The sequence below is a fragment of the Petromyzon marinus genome, chromosome 10 (genome assembly GCF_048934315.1).
Source record: "Petromyzon marinus isolate PM22_M1 ecotype Great Lakes invasive population chromosome 10, UKy_Petmar_22M1.pri1.0, whole genome shotgun sequence".
NCBI classification, from domain to species: domain Eukaryota; kingdom Metazoa; phylum Chordata; class Hyperoartia; order Petromyzontiformes; family Petromyzontidae; genus Petromyzon; species Petromyzon marinus.
Genome location: NC_133676.1, coordinates 1,089,379 through 1,108,259, shown reverse-complemented (window position 1 = coordinate 1,108,259; position 18,881 = coordinate 1,089,379). Strand labels below are relative to the sequence as shown.

Here is an 18,881-nt window from a genome sequence, read left to right as displayed (position 1 = left end):
ACAACCATCGCTTTATGCGGGGTCCATGTGTTATCAAAGTGAAATCGTACAGTCGTTGATGATACTGTCTTGATACCGTGTGGATACCGTGTTGAAGTTCCGAGATTGAGAGTTCACATACATATTATAGTTAAGGTTTAATTAGAAAATAAATTGATTAATACAGAAGTGGTCGTGTGATTCTTTCCTGAAATTTTTGCCTAAGATCTGTATCCTGCGACGAGATATGAACTCGGGAACCTAAACTATAAACACACCAATCCACACTCATTAAACTTTAAAGCGAATGATATGAACTTGGGACCTAAAATATGAACACTCGGGGAGTGTTAAAGCGAGAATCATTGTATTATGCTGATCAATAATACGAAGTTAGACAACGAGGCCGAATTGACACTAGCGTAACTGCACACGATTGATCGCGTTATCCTGATTGATAACCCCACCTCGTCAACGAGGCGGGGCCTGATTATCATAAAGGCTATCATTAACACAACCACACCCACTCGTATAAATGAATACGATTACCTCTCTAATTAGCATAGTTACACGCATAATTACACGAATTAGCATAATTTCGGATTAATTATGCAAATTTCGAATTTCATTTAATTTTAATTATTTTTCATCAATTTTCACACACCCACATATACAACAAGCTGCAGATAGCTCTGGAACTTCAGGGCGAGGGCAGTGATGAAGATTTCAACATCATAAAAGTCCTGAACAGATTTTATTTCAGAGAACACCGCTGTATCGTTCTGAAGCTGAAGTATGTACTGTGTGCTGCTGCCGCCGCCCCCCCCCCCCCACCCGCCTATAACGTGGTTAACTAACTTAACAAACTTTCATAATATTTTTAAAGTGACCTGGCCACAAATTAAAGCTTAACAAAGTAGCATGTTGATTTTAAATGTGGAGGGGAAAACCAGTGGACCCACAGAAAAATCCAAGTGACCACGGAGAGAACATGCCACTCGCACCAGCATTTCGGCGAGCGGCCCGATGGTGACGGCCGACACCAGCATAGCGGCTATGGGTGTGAAGCGAGGGCGATTCGGCTTGGGTCCCAGGAACGGGATCCGCTCCCCGCTGCCCTCCACGGTGGCGCATCGCTGGCGGGGCTGCACGTTGAGCCCCAGCTTTTCCAGGAGGTCCGTACCTGCAATACACTCGTGGCATAACACACTCGAGACGTAGAATTCCTGGGTGCACACCTGGTGTCCGAGACGGACCTCGAGGGAGATCCTTCCCAGCAACCCCATCCCGGCTCCGCTCGCTGTGTGCAGCGTGCGATCCGGGGCCTGCAGGCGGCTCACGTCAACCCCGAGCACGCTGCAGTGTGCGGCGCTCACGAGTGAGGCTATGGCTCCCGTGTCCAGTAGGATTCGGGTGCGCTGCCCGTTCACCTGTCTTTCCACCAGCGATGTGGCCCCGTGATTCCTGCCACCAGCTCCCGTAGCCAGTCGCCCGTCCTCACCGCATCCTTGGGTGTTGGGGTCGGAATCTGCGTGGGGGTCACTCGCTCACCATTAATATTATCGTCGTTTTGTTTCGGGACCTCATTGATTGCACCCCTAGGTGGTCCACTCTCTAGGGGGCGTTGGCGTTTAACCCTGGCGCGTTTCTAGCGCGGGCGATCTGAGGACAGTCTCTCACTAGATGTCCCCGGTGGTCGCACAGGTAACATGCCCGGGGGGCGGTTCCGTAGGAGGTCCCCTGTCCACCCCCTCTCCCCCTTCCCGTACGTAGCTGCGCAAGGTCGGCTTCTAACTGGGTCACCCGTCCGGCCAGTCCCCCCACTGTGGGGCATAGCTCACCCATTTCGGATTGAATGGTCTTTACATTTTTGTTCGCTTCGTCCCGTATATCTTTTATACCCGTCTGTATCCCCACTACCCAGCCCGGGGTTGTCTCGCGGGGCCCCGTAGACTCTCTTGCTCGACCCTTTATCGTGCGGGTGAGTCCCTCTTCCTCCTCCTCTTCCTCTTCCTCTTGGCGCAGGCTCGCGATGGCTCGCTCTCGTCCCGGGCCCCGGAGCTGCGCGCGTTGGCTGGAAAGTCTTTCACACTTACGCGCGCGCTCAACAAGGGCGTTAAAGGAAAGGCGGGTGCAGCTTAGATCGGGGTGCCACCATGAGGTACGAGTCAAGTATCGTAGGATTTTCTCGGAGGCGAGGTCCTCAACTGCCTCCGCCGTGTACCCTGGGCGTGCAAGCTGCGTTAGCGTACGCACGTCCTCGACATAGTCACACAAATCCTCGTTGGGTTGGCGGCGGCGTGCCTCTAAGGCGATCTTTGCCTCCTCCTCATTACTCACGCCGAACCCAAGTCAAGTTGGCGCATTAGCTCTGCTAGCTGGGTTTGTGTGCTCGCGGGTAGGGCTTCTGTGAAGTCAGCCGCCCGTCCATCTAAGTGTATGGTTAGTTGCTCTAACGCCTGTGCGTCTATCCACCCATTATTTTTTTTAACCCCTTAAACGTTGTGGGAAAATACCTTCCATGACGGGGTCCCCTGGCCGGTAAATATATGCCTTATTTTTACGTGGGGTCACGCGGGGGTTCGTACCGCTTCTGACGCCAAACTGTGGGGGCTACCGTCCCCTGCCATCACCGAATTGTCGGGGCCATTGCCCCCCGACTAAGCCGTTCCATTCATACCACTACCCCCCGGTTGTTCTGTGGGGTTCGGGTTAGCGACCTCCACCTCCTCACCCCCCGGGGCCCCTGACTTTGTTGCCGACCGCGTAGGCATGGCTCAATTAGTGGGGCCGCCTGCTCTACGCTTACAACGCGCTATGTTGTTCAGTGGCGGCGTGCCGCGGTGAGCGCGCTCGCAAAGTAAAACCCCGTCCCGCACGTGAACAAACAGGTACGGTGCGCCGACGTGTGATTCACTCACACACACGCTCTACGCGCTCAGGCAATAACAAACACGACGCTGCTACCTGCCGAGCCCCGTGCACCAATCCCACGCGAGGGAGTGGGGGGTCGGGGGTGGGAGGCCAGGGGCGTCTGCCGTGCACGGGCTGCTGATTGGAGGGGGTCACTTCGCTCCGATTTAAAGGGTCGTTTAAACAGCCGCGCGAATACGCGCACGCCAGGCGCCTAGCTCGCTACCTCGCTATAAACAATCGCGCAGGCACGCGACCGCAACACAGTCACACAGGGACGTGAGTGCTAAGCACTACTGTAAACAATCGCACAGGTACGCGAGCGCTAAACACCACCGTAAACAGTCGCGTAGGCACGCGCACGCTGAACGCTCCGCCTCATGGTAAACAACCGCGCATGCACGCGAACACCAAGTATGCTCTACCCTCCTCTTCACACTCCCAAAGACCACACGACACTGTTGATCCCCGTGCTAGCTATTTTATTTACCGCGAGTAACCCGTTAAACTACGCGTGATTGTGTGAGTCAGTGGATGCCAGCCTATTCCCCCTGGGCTCCTAGGCTCAATTTATCCTGCCTATCGTTCCGCTCTCTACCCTCGATTAAATAGCTCAAACTCACCGCTCACTGACTTATGCCTACGTCCACTCTGCTGCGCTGGAAGCTGTAGAAGGGCGATGCTGTGGGTCGTCTCCATAGAGGGTTGAGCCTGGCTGCATTGAAGCTCGTCACACGGACGTCTCGAACGGCTGACCCTAACACCTCGCTGCTCTCGATCTCTTGAAGAAGAACTCTCCTACTGTCTCAATCACCTGCCTTTTATCCTACCTATCACAAAAGGCATTTCCGCGGACCTTGCTTGCCCGTGCCCTTTTGTCCATTCAGATGCCTGGTTATTCTTGTCCCTTTGTTATCTAGATCCCTAATCCTGCCTATAACAAAGGCGTTCCGCTGTTCCCACACCCCGTGCCGCCCTGTCCATTCAGATGTCGGAATGCTCCTGTCCCGTTGTTATTTGGATCCGTAATCTCAACTTTATAACAAAAGGCATTCAGATGCTTCCGCACCCGTGTGGCCCTGTCCATTCAGAGGCCTGGCTATTCTTGTCCCTTTGTTATCTAGATCCCTAATCCTAACAAAGGCATTCCGATCCGTACTCGTGCTTGTGTGTGTGCGGTTTCACTCACGGTGGCTCAACGGCCTCTGCCGTGACCACGTAACTTTAATATCAGTTCACGGCGCTGCGGTGCATGTCAGCCTCGGGGGTAGATCGCCCAATTGCCCGCCCGCAGGAAACCATGAAACTTGATCCCATTAGGGGCTTCTGGATAAAAACCTGTCGGCCAGGTGACCTTCCCTCCCGGCTCTACGTGGGGTATGCGTGCATTCATGTGGGGCGGGGGGGGAAGGGGTGGCGAGAGGCGCGCCGCGTCGGCGCTGTCACTCCCTGGTGGCGGTGTCACGGCGGTGGGCACGGCCCCGATGGAGCGGCTCCGCTGCGGCGGCACCACAGTCTCTGTGGCTGTGTGCAAGTATTCATCTCTAAGTGTCTGTCTGAGTGTCTCTGTGTATCTGAGTGTCTGTACTTGTGACTGTTTATGTGTATGATGATGATGCTGTTTAAGACAGTGTATACATGCACATATGTATGTTGTTCTTGTGATCATTGTGCAGCTATGGATGTTCATGGGACCCTGGAATACTTGGCTCCGAAACTGTTGCAGGGCTATAGCTTGGCCTGTGGAAAGGATATGTGGGCACTGGGCTGCACGGTGGCGGAGTTGGCGACGGGCAGGGCATTTTTCTGGTCCGACAGCCACGTGATCCCCCTCTCTTTCCTTGGAGTCGTGGGCCATGGGGGGGGGGGGCGGGGGGGGGCAGGAGGGTGGGTGGCCACTTTGTGATCTCTGAATAATGGCCGTCGTATGTTGCATGTGGTTGTGTGTACACGTGTGCATCTTGTATGTGTGGGGGAGCGGTAGTGTAGCGGTTAGCCTGCTGTGCTAGAAACTGAGTTCGAGTCCAGCTCATGGCCAACACCAGTGACGATGATCTGAAGTGGTCCTGGGCCTCCCCTAGTTCGAGTCAGTCTCAACTGAGTACCTGGTGGAGTGTGTGAAGTACCTTGGTCAACGTGGCCTGCCACCCCTGTCTTTGTGTGTTGCTGCTTTTGCTATTCAATACTAACAGCACTTGCTCCATACAGTGTGCCGAAGCTATACGGGTGACCTTTGTCTTCATATCAACCGTGTGCAGATTCTGGGGATGCCTCCAAGGTACATGGTGGATGCAGCTCCCAACAGAACGCAGTTCTTTGGTGAGTTGAAGGGTGGGGCGAGTGACGGACCGGATTCTGTTTTAGGGAGTGGCCTCGGGCTGTTATATTTTTTTGGAGGGAGCCTCTTTGTATTTTAAATTATTTGGGTGTGTGGGTGGGTAAATTAGTATGTGGGAAAGTGGGTGGTTATGTGGGTGATTAGGCGAATAGGTTGGTGAGTGGGTGGGTCGGTGTGTGGATAGGCGGATAGGTGAGTGATTGGGAAGGTGGAAGAGTGGATGGGTGGGTGGGTAATGTGAATGCGTGGGTTGATGGATCGGTCAGTAAGTGGGTAGGTGGGTGACGTGGTGGTTGGTGACTTGGTCTCTCCCGCTGTGCATGGCTCCTGCAGACCATCGGGGGAAGATGTTCTGCCCAGGCAAGAAAAGGGTGCCGGGGTGCTTCCCACTTCACAGGGTGCTCAAAAGCGATGACCCGGAGTTTGTCGAATTCATCAGCTCCTGGCTGCTGTAAGAACCACCTACTACTCCCACCACCTCCCCACGAAGTTTGCTCCCCTCCATGTGATCGCGACTGCTCTCCACCAATCACCAGGAAGATGTGGAGCCGAGTGGACCTGCCAATAAGCGGTACCACCGGCGTGAAGTTAGCCCTCTGTGGAGGAGTGGGAGGTCTGTGCAAGACGCTGCTGGGCATCAGAGGACTGCCACTGCTACTGCTGCTTCCCCTGCTGCTGTGCGTTCCTGGACCTCTTGGGAGAAGGGAAGGAACATCAAAGCTCTCACCATGACTCTCTAACCACGTGGCTGCGTGTGTCCCCCATGCGTATCTCAACAGATGGGATCCGAATTGTCGCATGACGCCAGCGCAGGTGCTGGCTCATAGCTGGCTCGGGACCGTGGCCACCAGCACCACCACCAGCAAAGCCACCACCACCACTGCTGCTGCTGCTGGCAGTGTGAAGAGCTCTGGATCTGCTGAGCCACGGTAAGCCACTACCTGCTTGTCTCGTGGTCAAGGAAGTCTATAGGGGCGTGCGGGGCCTGGGGCTAATCACAACATGTGGGCCTTCGAATCGCGGATAAATCCTCTTTCGGTCTTAATTAGAATGATGCATGTGATGTCATTACTTGTGAGATATTCCGGTGCGATAGCCTACGTGTTAAACGGAAGTAATGTCTGACACTGTGACACCGAAGCGCAGGGCCCCCAAAAGCATGGGGCCCGGTGTAGTCGCCCCCATACACCGTACCTGGGGAACGACTCTGCTCCTGTATGTGTGTTTAGTATCGATTTCTTTTTATTACTACGACTACGCTTATTTAGCCAGCACGAGCCTCACTCAGTCTCAAGACTCTTTTTCAGAGGGTCCTGCCAAGTTGTTTGCAGTACAGAACAAATTTACTGCTACTGCTGCTGTGTGATCCGAATTGAGTGATTTGAAGATTCAATTTCCAACATTGGCGGGGATGTCCATCCGACACTTGTTGCACAGCGTGTGTGTGAGGCTTCCACTGCCAAACCCAAAGGAATGGAAGTGAAATTTTAATGTGCAATTTTATTGATGGACTTTGTGTTGTCTTGGTGTGGTCTGGGGCAGTTTTTTATTCAGTTTTTTTTGCCTTGCCCAAGCTTGCTTTGAGTATTGAAAAACTGACAGGATTTGATTTATACAATTTGTATTTATATGCTTTATTTTTTTGTGTGACTTCCTTACACTTTGCACTCCTTTTGGTTTTGTTTTGTTGTTGTAATCTGTTCAACACCCACTCACCAATCACTCTCACGCCTGCCTACCCACCCACTGACTCTCACACACACCCACCCACCCACCACTCACTCTCACACCCACCCACCACTCACTCTCACACGCATATACCCACTCTCACACACACCACTCACACCGACCCACCCACCATTCACTCTCACGCCCACCCACCACTCTCACGAATCACTCACGCACACCCGCCCACTCACTCACTCACACCCACTCACCACTAATTCACGACTCTCATGCCACCCACTAACCCTCACACTCACCCACACCCACCCACCACTCACTCTAACACTCTCCCACCCACCCACCCACTCTCACGCCCACCCACCACTCACTCTCACAACCCACCCACCACTCACTCTCACACCCACCCACTCTCACGCCCGCCTACTCGCTCACCACTCACTCACCACTCACTCTCACACCCAGCCACCAAACACTCACCACTCACTCTCACACCCAGCCACCAAACACTCACCACTCATTCTCACACCCACCCACTCTCACGCCCGCTCACCCACCCGCCACTCATCCTCACACACACTCAACACTCATTCTCACACCCACCCGGTGTTTGCGGTCGCGTGCGTATTTACCGAGCGCGTTTTACGCAGGGGGTTTACGTGGCGGCGATCGCATTAAGGGTTCGGCGTGGTGCGTAATTCTGGCGTGTGTGCAAGTAAGGCTGCGCTGCGCACTAACTCATTACCTGCGCCAGCGCTCGCGCAGCAGCCGCGCTATTTTTAGCGCGTGCACGTGGTGGGCAGCAGGTCCGGTTGTGCGCGCGCCCGCAGCCCCCGCAGCGTGAGTGGTGGTTTACGTGGGGGGTGGGAGGCAGAATAACGTGAGGCGGTGGAGAGCCAGCAACGAGCCATGCCCGACAGAGAGGATGCTGGTGCGGGGAGGCCGATGACTCGATCGGCGGCAGCCCGGCGTGAAAGAGAGGAGGTCCAAGGGGGAGAGGAGGAGGGGGGCATCAGCCCTCACACACCATCTAGCCATTTCTAGCGTATATACGGTGCTCAGCCGCCATCTTGTGTGGGGAAGGCGCCCAACCACCAGGCGGCCACCCACCATTATTTCACGTGGAAGGCGTCCAACCGCCATCTTACGTAGGAAAGGCGCACAAACGCCCTCTTAGGTAAGGAAGACGGCAAACCGCCATTATGCGTGGGGAAGGTGCGCAACCGCCATTTTACGTTGGGAAGGTGGCCAACCGCCATCTTAGGTAGGGACTTTGCCCAACCACCATCTTGTGTGGGGAAGCCGCACAACCGCCATTTTACGTGGGGAAGGCGCCCAGCCGCCATTATGCCCACCCGAGCTGGGCATTATGACCCCACCCTACCTGGCATTTATAACCCCACCCTTCCTGACCATTATAACCCACCTTACCTGGTCATTAGAACCCCACCCTTCCTGGACATTATGAACCCAGACCCCCACACGGCACTGACGATCGAAGGCACCAAACCCCACGAAAAAAATCGTCTGCAACGTTTTTCACATACTGGTGACTTCATATATAATTATAACAATCATATTTACAATAATAATATACAAAACTACACACGTACAATGCTATTTTAACACACACCACGTGGTAGGGTTGTAGCCTGAGATAAGGGGGGCCCTGGGTAAGCTACTGGTGAGTGTGTGGTGGGGTGAGCGTGTGGTGAGTGCAGTGAGTGGCTGTGTCCAGTCCATGTCTGGCGGCCGCTCTTCAGTCGTCTTCCACAGCTGTCTCCACGATAGTGAGTGTGGTGAGTGGGTGTGTGGGGTGAGTGAGTGTGGGTGGCTGGGTGTGTGTGGGGTGACTGTGTGTGGGTGGGTGGGTGGTGCGGTGCTGCTGCTCGTGGTGGTGGTGGTTGGCACCGACTCCACCACCACCCCCCCGCTACTCTGCCGTGGGCTGCCCACCACACAGCAGCAGGCGGCGGAAGATCGAGGAGAGCGCCCTGCCCATATGGGCCAGACCCCTTTGCTTATTTTTCTTCTTCTTCTCCTGCTGCTGTTGCACCTCCTCCTCCTCTTCCATCTGCTCATCCTCTTCTGTCTTCTCGTCCACTTCCATCTGCTCCTCCTCTTCTGTCTTCTCCTCCACTTCCATCTTCTCCTCTTCCTCTGTCTCATCCTCCTCCTCCGTCTGATCCTCGTTCTCCTCCTCCTCCACCTCCTCTGTCTCATCCTCATCCAGCGATGATGACAAGGATGATGATGATGGGGGCTTTTTCTCCGACTCAGCTCTGTGGAGAGAGAGGCAGCAGCACCACAGCAGCGCATCATCATAATCATCGTCATGCTGGTACTACAGCCAGAGGTCGCGATCGGTCCCCACGGCCAGAAGTGGACCTGACCATCACAAATGAAAGCAGCTCAACCAAGTGGCTGATATCATCATCATCATCATCATCGTCACGTGGGGATTCATAGCGGCAGCCCAAATACTAAATTCATATAGATGCATCGAGACCCATACTCATAGAGACCCATACAGACTCACAACGACCCATACTCAGAGACCCTGCACTGAGCATACAGAGGGAGTCTCACCGTAGATCCGCAGCTCCAAAGGCCTCGCTGGTGATGGGGGTGGCCTCGATGGTGGTGGGGGTGGCCTCGCTGGTGGTGGGGGTGGCCTCGCTGGTGGTGGGGGTGGCCTCGCTGGTGACGGGGGTGGCCTCGCTGGTGGCGATTGTGGCCTCGCTGGTGGCGGTTGTGGCCTCGCTGGTGATGGGGGTGGCCTCGCTGGTGATGGGGTTGGCCTCGCTGGTGATGGGGGTGGACTCGCTGGTGATGGGGGTGGCCTCGCTGGTGGTGGGGGTGGCCTCGCTGGTGGTGGGGGTGGCCTCGCTGGTGGTGGGGGTGGACTGGATGGTGGTGGTGGGCGTGGCCTCGCGGGTGGTGGGCGTGGCCTCGCTGGTGGTGGGGGTGGCCTCGCTGGTGGTGGGGGGTGGCCTCGCTGGTGGTGGGGGTGGCCTCGCTGGTGGTGGGGGTGGTCTCGATGGTGGTGGGAGTGGCCTCGATGGTGGTGGGGGTGGCCTCGATGGTGGTGGGGGTGGCCTCGATGGTGGTGGGGGTGGCCTCGATGGTGGTGGGGGTGGCCTCGATGGTGGTGGGGGTGGCCTCGATGGTGGTGGGGGTGGCCTCCATGGTGGTGGGGGTGGCTTCCATGGTGGTGGGGGTGGCCTCCAGGATGGTTGGGGTGGCCTCCATGGTGGTTGGGGTGGCCTCAATGGTGGTGGGGGTGGCCTCGATGGTGGTGGGGGTGGCCTTGATGGTGGTGGGGGTGGCCTCGATGGTGGTGGGGATGGCCTCGATGGTGGTGGGGGTGGCCTCGATGGTGGTGGGGGTGGCCTCGATGGTGGTGGGGGTGGCCTCGATGGTGGTGGGGGTTGCCTCGATGGTGGTGGGGGTGGCCTCGATGGTGGTGGGGGTGGCCTCGATGGTGGTGGGGGTGACCTCGATGGTGGTGGGGGTGGCTTCGATGGTGGTGGCCTCGATGGTGGTGGGGGTGGCCTCGATGGTGGTGGGGGTGGCCTCCAGGATGGTTGGGGTGGCCTCCAGGATGGTTGGGGTGGCCTCAATGGTGGTTGGGGTGGCCTCAATGGTAGTGGGGGTGGCCTCCATGGTGGTTGGGGTGGCCTCGATGGTGGTGGGGGTGGACTCGATGGTGGTGGGAGTGGCCTCGATGGTGGTGGTGGTGGCCTCGATGGTGGTGGTCTCGTTCTGGAGCCAGCCGTGACTCAGCGCCTGCTCCGGTGTCATGCGGAGTTCTGGATCCCACCTGGGGGGGTGGGGGGGATGGAGACAGGGGAGGTGAGGATTTGACGTTCCCATCTGTACGTGTGTGTGTACGTGTGTGTGTGTAATGGACAGCGGTGGTGTTATGAACCCGGCAGAACCCGAGTTAGATTCCTGCACACGGCCAACACCAGTGACAGTGATTATATTATCTGAACTGGTCCTAGGCCTCCCCTAGGTCGACTCAGCCTCAAATGAGTACCTGGTGTAAACATCGCCACTGGGGAGACAAAGGTGGCCGGACGTGGTGGTGCTAGCCACCCACCTCCTCTGTGTGTGCCACAGTGCCGGAGGCCTTCATAGGCGGTGCTGCTACTCGCTACTACTAACAGCACTTGCCCCTACAATCTGCTAGAGTCTACACGGGGGATCTTTGTCTGTGTATAGGCGCTGCTACTCGCTACTACTAACAGCACCTGCCCCTACAGTCGGCTTGAGGCTACACGGGCGGTATGTGTCTGTGTTCTTACTGCAGGCAGCTGCTAATGAAGGCCACAAGCTGAGCTCCACATCCCCGCAGCACCAAATGCAGGGGGACACTTGCCGGGAGTCGTTTTCTGGCCGGGCAGTGAGGCTGGCCGGCCTCGTCTGTAGGACAGAGACAGAGAGAGAAATACATACACACAGAGAGGGAGATAGAGACAGAGAGATACACAGAGAGACAAAGAAAGAGGAAGAGAGACAGAGAGAGACACATACACAGATAGAGACAGAGAGATGGAAAGAGAGACACAGAGAGAGGCATGCACAGTGTCACCAACCACCCACCCACCTACCCACCCACTCACCACCACACCGCTACCCCTACAACACTACCACCTCACCACCACCTCACCACCACACCACCTCCACTACCACCTCTACGCCACCACCAAAGCACGACCACCACCTCACCACCACACCACCACCACCTGACCACACCACCACTACCACCATACCACCACACGGCTACCCCTAGAACACCACCACACCACCACCATCGCCACCACCAACACCTCACCACCACTACCTCACCACAACCACACCACAACCACACCACCACCTCACCACCACACCACCACCACCACACCGCTACCCCTACAACACCACCTCACCACCACCACCACACCACCACTATCCATTGCCATACCACCACCGCACCAACACCACCACACCACCTCCACTACCCCATCTACACCACCATATCACCACCACCTCACCACCACCACCACCACACCATCACCACCACACCGCTAGCCCTATACCACCACCACATGACCACTACTTCACCACCATTATTGCCACCTCTACACCACCACACCACCACTACCACCATACCACCACACTGCCACCTCTACACCACCACCACACCACCACCCCGCCACCACCACACCACCACTATCGCCACCACTAACACCTCACCACCACTACCTCACCACCACCACACCACCACCTCACCACTATCCACTGCCACATAACCACCACACCACCACCTCACCACCACCTCACCACCACACCACCTCCACTACCACCTCGACACTACCACCTCACCACCACCACCTCACCACCACCACCACCACACCATCACCACCTCACCACCACACCGCTAGCGTTACACCACCACCACCACCTCACCCCCACCACCACTACCTCTCCACCACTACCTCACCAGTACTTCACCACCACCACACCACCACCATACCACCACCACACCACCATCACACCACCCTTCAACTAACCAAAGTATGCCGCTCTTTTGCGAGCTTTCTCCACCATTTCTTTTGGAGGCATGCCCAGGATCTGCGCAACCATTTCAAGACAGACACACAGAGGGACACACGCATGATACACGAATGTTACACACATGTTACACACGGGGACCCATACATAGACCCATAGAGGTCCAGAGACTCATATAAAACCATTGAGACTCAGAGGCCCACACTAAAACTGAACTATTTTGATTTCACCAGGGAAGGCCCCACTGAGCTACGTGGCTGTTTTTCATTGGCTGTACGACGAAAGACCTGAACGTGACATTATCGTTGTTGCTCAGCGCATCTAGCATCATGGGTGAGTAGGTGGGTGGGGGGAGGGTGAGTGGGTGGGTTAGTGGATAGGTAGGTGGGTGGGTGAGTGGGTAGGTAGGTGGGTGGGTTAATGGGTGGGTGAATGGGTGGGTGGGTCGGTGGGTAAGTGGGTGGGTGAGTGGGCGAGTGGATGGGTGAGTGGGTGAGTGAGTGGGTGGATAGGTCGGTGGGTGTGTAGGTGGGTGGGTTACTGGGTGGGTAGGTGGGTGAGTCAGTGAGTAGGTGGGTGGGTGAGGGGGTAGGTGGGTGGGTGAGGGGGTGGGCGAGTGGGTGGGTAGGTGGATAAGTGAGTGGGTGTGTAGGTAGGTGGGTGGCTGGGTAAGTAGGTGGGTGAGTGGGCGGGTAAGTAGGTAGATGGGTGGGTGGGTAAATGTGTAGGTGAGTGAGAGGATGCGTAGGTAGGTGGGTGGGTAGGTGATTGGGTGGGTGGTTGGGTGGCTGGTTGGGTGACTGGCTGACAGGGTTGGGTGACTGAGTGACTGGCTGGCTGTGGGCCAGGTCGTCGCTCGAGGCCCCCCAGGGAGGTTCCCCAGTCACCTCGATGCAGCATGCCAGGTGGTCGTCGCGGCTGAACGAGAGGAAGAGTTCCCTGTCGGTGGCCAGCTTGGCGACGGTGCAGCCCAGCGACCATGTGTCCACAGCGCAGGTCGCCGGGTAGTCGAGAAGCACCTCGGGGGCCACGTAGGCGAGGGTTCCTCCAACGTGCGAGGCTGTGCAGACGACAACAGCAGCGATGATGATGAAGATTGTAGACTAGGTACGTGTCTGTAGGTGTGTGGGTGGGTTGGGTGGCTGGGTTGGGTGGCTGGGTTGGGTGGCTGGGGCGGTGGCTGGGTGGGTGGGGGGTGGATGGTTGGGCGGGTGAGTGGGTGGATGGCTGGCTGGGTGGATGGGTGAGTGGGTGGGTGGGTGAGTGGGTGGATGGCTAGCTGGGTGGATGGGTGAGTAGGTCGCTGGATGGCCGAGTGGGTGGGTGGATGGCCGGGTGGGTGGTTGGGTGAGTGGGTGGCTGGATGGCTGAGTGGAGGGGTGGATGGGTGGGTAGATGGATGGCTGGGTGGATGGGTGGGTGGGTGGGTGAGTGGGTGGGTGGCTGAGTGGGTGGGTGGCTGAGTGGGTGGCTGGGTGAGTGGGTGGCTGGGTAGCTGAATCAGTGGGTGGGTGGGTGGGTGGATGGCTCGCTGGGTGGGTGCGTGGATCGCTCGGTGGGTGGGCGGGTGAGTTGGTGGCTGGATGGCTGGGTGGGTGGGTGTCTGGATGACTGGGTGGGTGGATGGATGGGTGGGTGAATGGCTGTTTGGGTGGGTGCATGGATGGATAGATGGATGGGTGGGTGGGAGGGTGGGTGAGTGGGTGGGTGGGTGGATGGGTGGGTGGGTGGGTGGATGGGTGGGTGGGTGGGTGGGTGGATGGGTGGGTGGGTGGGTGAGTGGGTGGCTGGATGGCTGGGTGGGTAGATGGATGGGTGGATGGCTGGGTGGGTGGGTAGGTGCGTGGATGGATATATGGATGGGTGGGTGAGTGGGTGGGTGGATGGGTCAGTGGCTGGGTGGGTGAAGGGGTAGGTGGGTGGCTGGGTGGATGGGTGGGTGGGTGGATGGGTGGGTGGGTGGATGGATGGTGGGTGGGTGGGTGGGTGGAGGGGTCAGTGGGTGGGTGGGTGGATTGATGGGGGGGTCGGTGGGTGGCTTGATGGGTGGGGGAATGGATGGGTTGATGGCGAATGGATGTGTAGGTGGGTGGATGGGTGGGTAGATGGGTGTGTGGGGGTGTCAGTGGGTGGATGGGTGGGTGTGTGTGGGTGTCTCCACTCACTTTTGCCATCCACAAAGAAGCTTGAGGCGAAGTTCCTGACCCTGACGATGCCATCCACGATGTTCGCCAACAGAACGTTGCTCTGAACGGGGAGTGAGCCGCAGGGAGGGAATTCACACCCAGCATGGTCAAGGCGGTGAGCGTCGTTTACGACCGAGCGTCTGTGCAGGGGGACTGCCTCCGCTCACAGACGTTCAACTTACGAACGTTTCAGAGATATGCGCAAAAAAAACAGTGACATCTACATCTGGAGAACGTGAAGAACCTGTGGCATCTACATCAACAGAACATGAACAACCTGTGGCACCTACAGAACGGGAAGAACCAGTGGCATCTACATCAACAGAACATGGAAAACCAGTGGCATCTACAGAACGTGAAGAACCAGTGGGATCTACAGAGCATGAAGAACCAGTGACATCTTCATCTACATAACGTGACGGAACAGTGGCATCTATATTTACAGAACGTGAGGAACCAGTGGCATCTACATCTACAGAACGTGAAGAACCAGTGGTATCTACATCTGCAGAACGTGAAGAGCCAGTGGCATCTACATCTGCAGAACGTGAAGAACCAGTGGCATCTACATCCGCAGAACATGAGGAATTATTTGCATCTACATCTGCAGAACATGAAGAACGAGTGGCATCTACATCTGCAGAACGTGAAGAACGAGTGGCATCTGCAGAACGTGAAAAACCAGTGGCATCTACATTTGCAGAACGTGAAGAACCAGTGGTATCTACATCTGCAGAACATGAAGAACACCAGTGACATCTACATCTGCAGAACATGAATAATCAGTGGCATTTACATCTGCAGAGCGAGCACCAGCACCCCAGCGTGTACAACAACCGCCATTCGCCACTAAGTGGCGGTGACGTCACCACGACGCTTGTGCCAGGCCATGTGCACCTTGAGGCTACGTGAAATGTCGAACGCCCGCTGGCAGGAGGTCACGGGGCAGACCCAAGTGCCACGGGTCGACTGACTCAGATGACTGGCTGATGCACCACCTGTGCCCCCTACTGTGCCAACCTGCTGTGCTTTAGCCACCCGGCGCTCCGCTCGTTGTTGTGAGCGTCGCTGCTCCATCCTCCGTTGTTGTTGGAGGGCAACTGCCTCCAACTGCCCAGCAGCGTCCTTCACGAGCCTCCTCCACAGAGGCCGATCTTGACATCACTGGTACCAGTCATCGGCAAGTCCACTCAGCTCCACGTCCTTCTGTGCCACATCACTCCATCTCTTCTCTAGCTCGTGCCGCGCCCATTTAGCTCCCTCGATCCGGCCGAACAAAAGCTGTTTCGGCATGCGGTGGCTGGGCATGCGGGCTACATGACCCAACCAACGCAGCCTTGCCTGTCGGAGGAGCTCACCAATGGGACCGTGCCCAGATATTTCAAAGATTTGTGAGCTCCTCACACAATCCAGCCTGGTTAAACCCAGGATGGATCGTAGGCAGGCTAGCCTATATGTTTCTAACCAGCAAAGATGTTCTATTAGGGGGGTCCACGTTTCGCAAGCGTAGAGAAGGGAGGGAATAACCATAGCCGAGAAGACCTGAAGCTTAGTGCGGAGCGACAGACCAGGTAGCTTCCACACAGCGTTACGCAACCGATGAAAATATATTGCCACTTCACTGATTCGAAGTGAGACCTCTGCTGTTAAACTGGAGCCGGTCATAAGCACACTGCCCAGGTATGGGAAACTCTCCACTCTCTCCACAACTGCTCAATCACCGATTGAGAGTTGTGGGGGTGGAGTGTCCAATGGTACAAAATACCCAGGCAGGTGCTTAGTTTTGGTGGGGCTGATGGTAAGGCCCCATCTCTTAGTGGCACGCTCCAGTCTCAGCAGCAGCGTCTCCAACTCCTCCTCTGAATGAGCAGCTATTACCAAATCATCGGCATACATAACGTGGTTGAGCAATAGGGAGCCATCCCTTGACCGCACCCGGGCATCGATCAGCCCCTCATTATATCTGTACAAAATGGAGATTCCCCCGGTACAGCTATTGAAGGCTTAACGAACTACGTAGTCAAAATTGATGTTAAATAATGTGGGAGCCAGAGGACATCCCTGTCGCACCCCAACGTGTACAGGTAATGGCTCTGACTCCCGGCCACGTAGTTTTACCCGGGCCGGCTCACCATCATGAAGGTCCTTAATGATCGTGAGCAGAGGGTCAGGGACTCCAAAAGCACGAAGAACAAGGTCAATAAAGCAGAGATGTAGGTCTTGTTGGAATTCCCTACACCTCTGCTGTAGCAGACGGACAGAAAATATGGCATCTGTGCAGGACCGCCCTTTCCTGAAACCACATTGGGGCTCCGCAAGCCTCTCCTCAGCGTGCCTGGCAAGGCGATGTTGAATAATCCTTTCCAGGACCTTTCCCGGCACACTGAGGAGTGAGATGCCCCTGTAGTTGTTACAGTTTTTGCGGTCCCCCTTCTGCCAATCCTGCAGAACCCATCCAGTGGTCCAGACTGTTGTTATGATGTCATATAGGGCAGTCTGTGCACAAACGCCCCGCTCCCTCAGCATTTCGCTTGGGAGATCATCTTGCGGGGGTTCGTACCGCTTCTGACGCCAAACTGTGGGGGCTACCGTCCCCTGCCATCACCGAATTGTCGGGGCCGTTGCCCCCCGACTCCCCCGTTCCATTCATACCACTACCCCCCGGTTGTTCTGTGGGGTTCGGGTTAGCGACCTCCACCTCCTCACCACCTGGGGCCCCTGACTTTGTTGCCGACCACGTAGGCATGGCTCAATTAGTGGGGCCGCCTGCTCTACGCTTACAACGCGCTATGTTGTTCAGTGGCGGCGTGCCGCGGTGAGCGCGCTCGCAAAGTAAAACCCCGTCCCGCACGTGAACAAACAGGTACGGTGCGCCGACGTGTGATTCCCTCAGACACACGCTCTACGCGCTCAGGCAATAACAAACACGACGCTGCTACCTGCCGAGCCCCGTGCACCAATCCCACGCGAGGGAGTGGGGGGTCGGGGGTGGGAGGCCAGGGGCGTCTGCCGTGCGCGGGCTGCTGATTGGGGGGGTCACTTCGCTCCGATTTAAAGGGTCGTTTAAACAGCCGCGCGAATACGCGCACGCCAGGCACCTAGCTCGCTACCTCGCTATAAACAATCGCGCAGGCACGCGACCGCAACACAGTCACACAGGGACGTGAGTGCTAAGCACTACTGTAAACAATTGCACAGGTACGCGAGCGCTAAACACCACCGTAAACAGTCGCGTAGGCACGCGCACGCTGAACACTCCGCCTCATGGTAAACAACCGCGCATGCACGCGAACACCAAGCATGCTCTACCCTCCTCTTCACACTCCCAAAGACCACACGACACAGTTGATCCCCCTGCTAGCTATTTTATTTACCGCGAGTAACCCGTTAAACTACGCGTGATTGTGTGAGTCAGTGGATGCCAGCCTATTCCCCCTGGGCTCCTAGGCTCAATTTATCCTGCCTATCGTTCCGCTCTCTACCCTCGATTAAATAGCTCAAACTCACCGCTCACTGACTTATGCCTACGTCCACTCTGCTGCGCTGGAAGCTGTAGAAGGGCGATGCTGTGGGTCGTCTCCATAGAGGGTTGAGCCTGGCTGCATTGAAGCTCGTCACACGGACGTCTCGAACGGCTGACCCTAACACCTCGCTGCTCTCGATCTCTTGAAGAAGAACTCTCCTACTGTCTCAATCACCTGCCTTTTATCCTACCTAACACAAAAGGCATTTCCGCGGACCTTGCTTGCCCGTGCCCTTTTGTCCATTCAGATGCCTGGTTATTCTTGTCCCTTTGTTATCTAGATCCCTAATCCTGCCTATAACAAAGGCGTTCCGCTGTTCCCACACCCCGTGCCGCCCTGTCCATTCAGATGTCGGAATGCTCCTGTCCCGTTGTTATTTGGATCCGTAATCTCAACTTTATAACAAAAGGCATTCAGATGCTTCCGCACCCGTGCGGCCCTGTCCATTCAGAGGCCTGGCTATTCTTGTCCCTTTGTTATCTAGATCCCTAATCCTAGCAAAGGCATTCTGATCCGTACTCGTGCTTGTGTGTGTGCGGTTTCACTCACGGTGGCTCAACGGCCTCTGCCGTGACCACGTAACTTTAATATCAGGTCACGGCGCTGCGGTGCATGTCAGCCTCGGGGGTAGATCGCCCAATTGCCCGCCCGCAGGAAACCATGAAACTTGATCCCATTAGGGGCTTCTGGATAAAAACC

At 56.3% G+C, this 18,881-nt stretch overlaps 1 protein-coding gene across 1 annotated transcript; it reads right to left on the bottom strand.

The window, feature by feature from the left end:
• Positions 1–8,457: 8,457 nt before the first annotated feature.
• Positions 8,458–11,352, bottom strand: LOC142924193 (uncharacterized). The gene is made up of 4 exons (XM_076066001.1): positions 11,224–11,352; positions 10,139–10,736; positions 9,503–9,672; positions 8,458–9,195 (listed from the first exon to the last, which is right to left on the bottom strand). The coding sequence occupies exons 2-4, from the start codon at positions 10,715–10,717 to the stop codon at positions 8,847–8,849; spliced, it is 1,098 nt and encodes a 365-aa protein (XP_075922116.1). The 5' UTR covers positions 10,718–10,736; positions 11,224–11,352; the 3' UTR covers positions 8,458–8,846.
• Between the last annotated feature and the right edge of the window lie 7,529 nt (positions 11,353–18,881).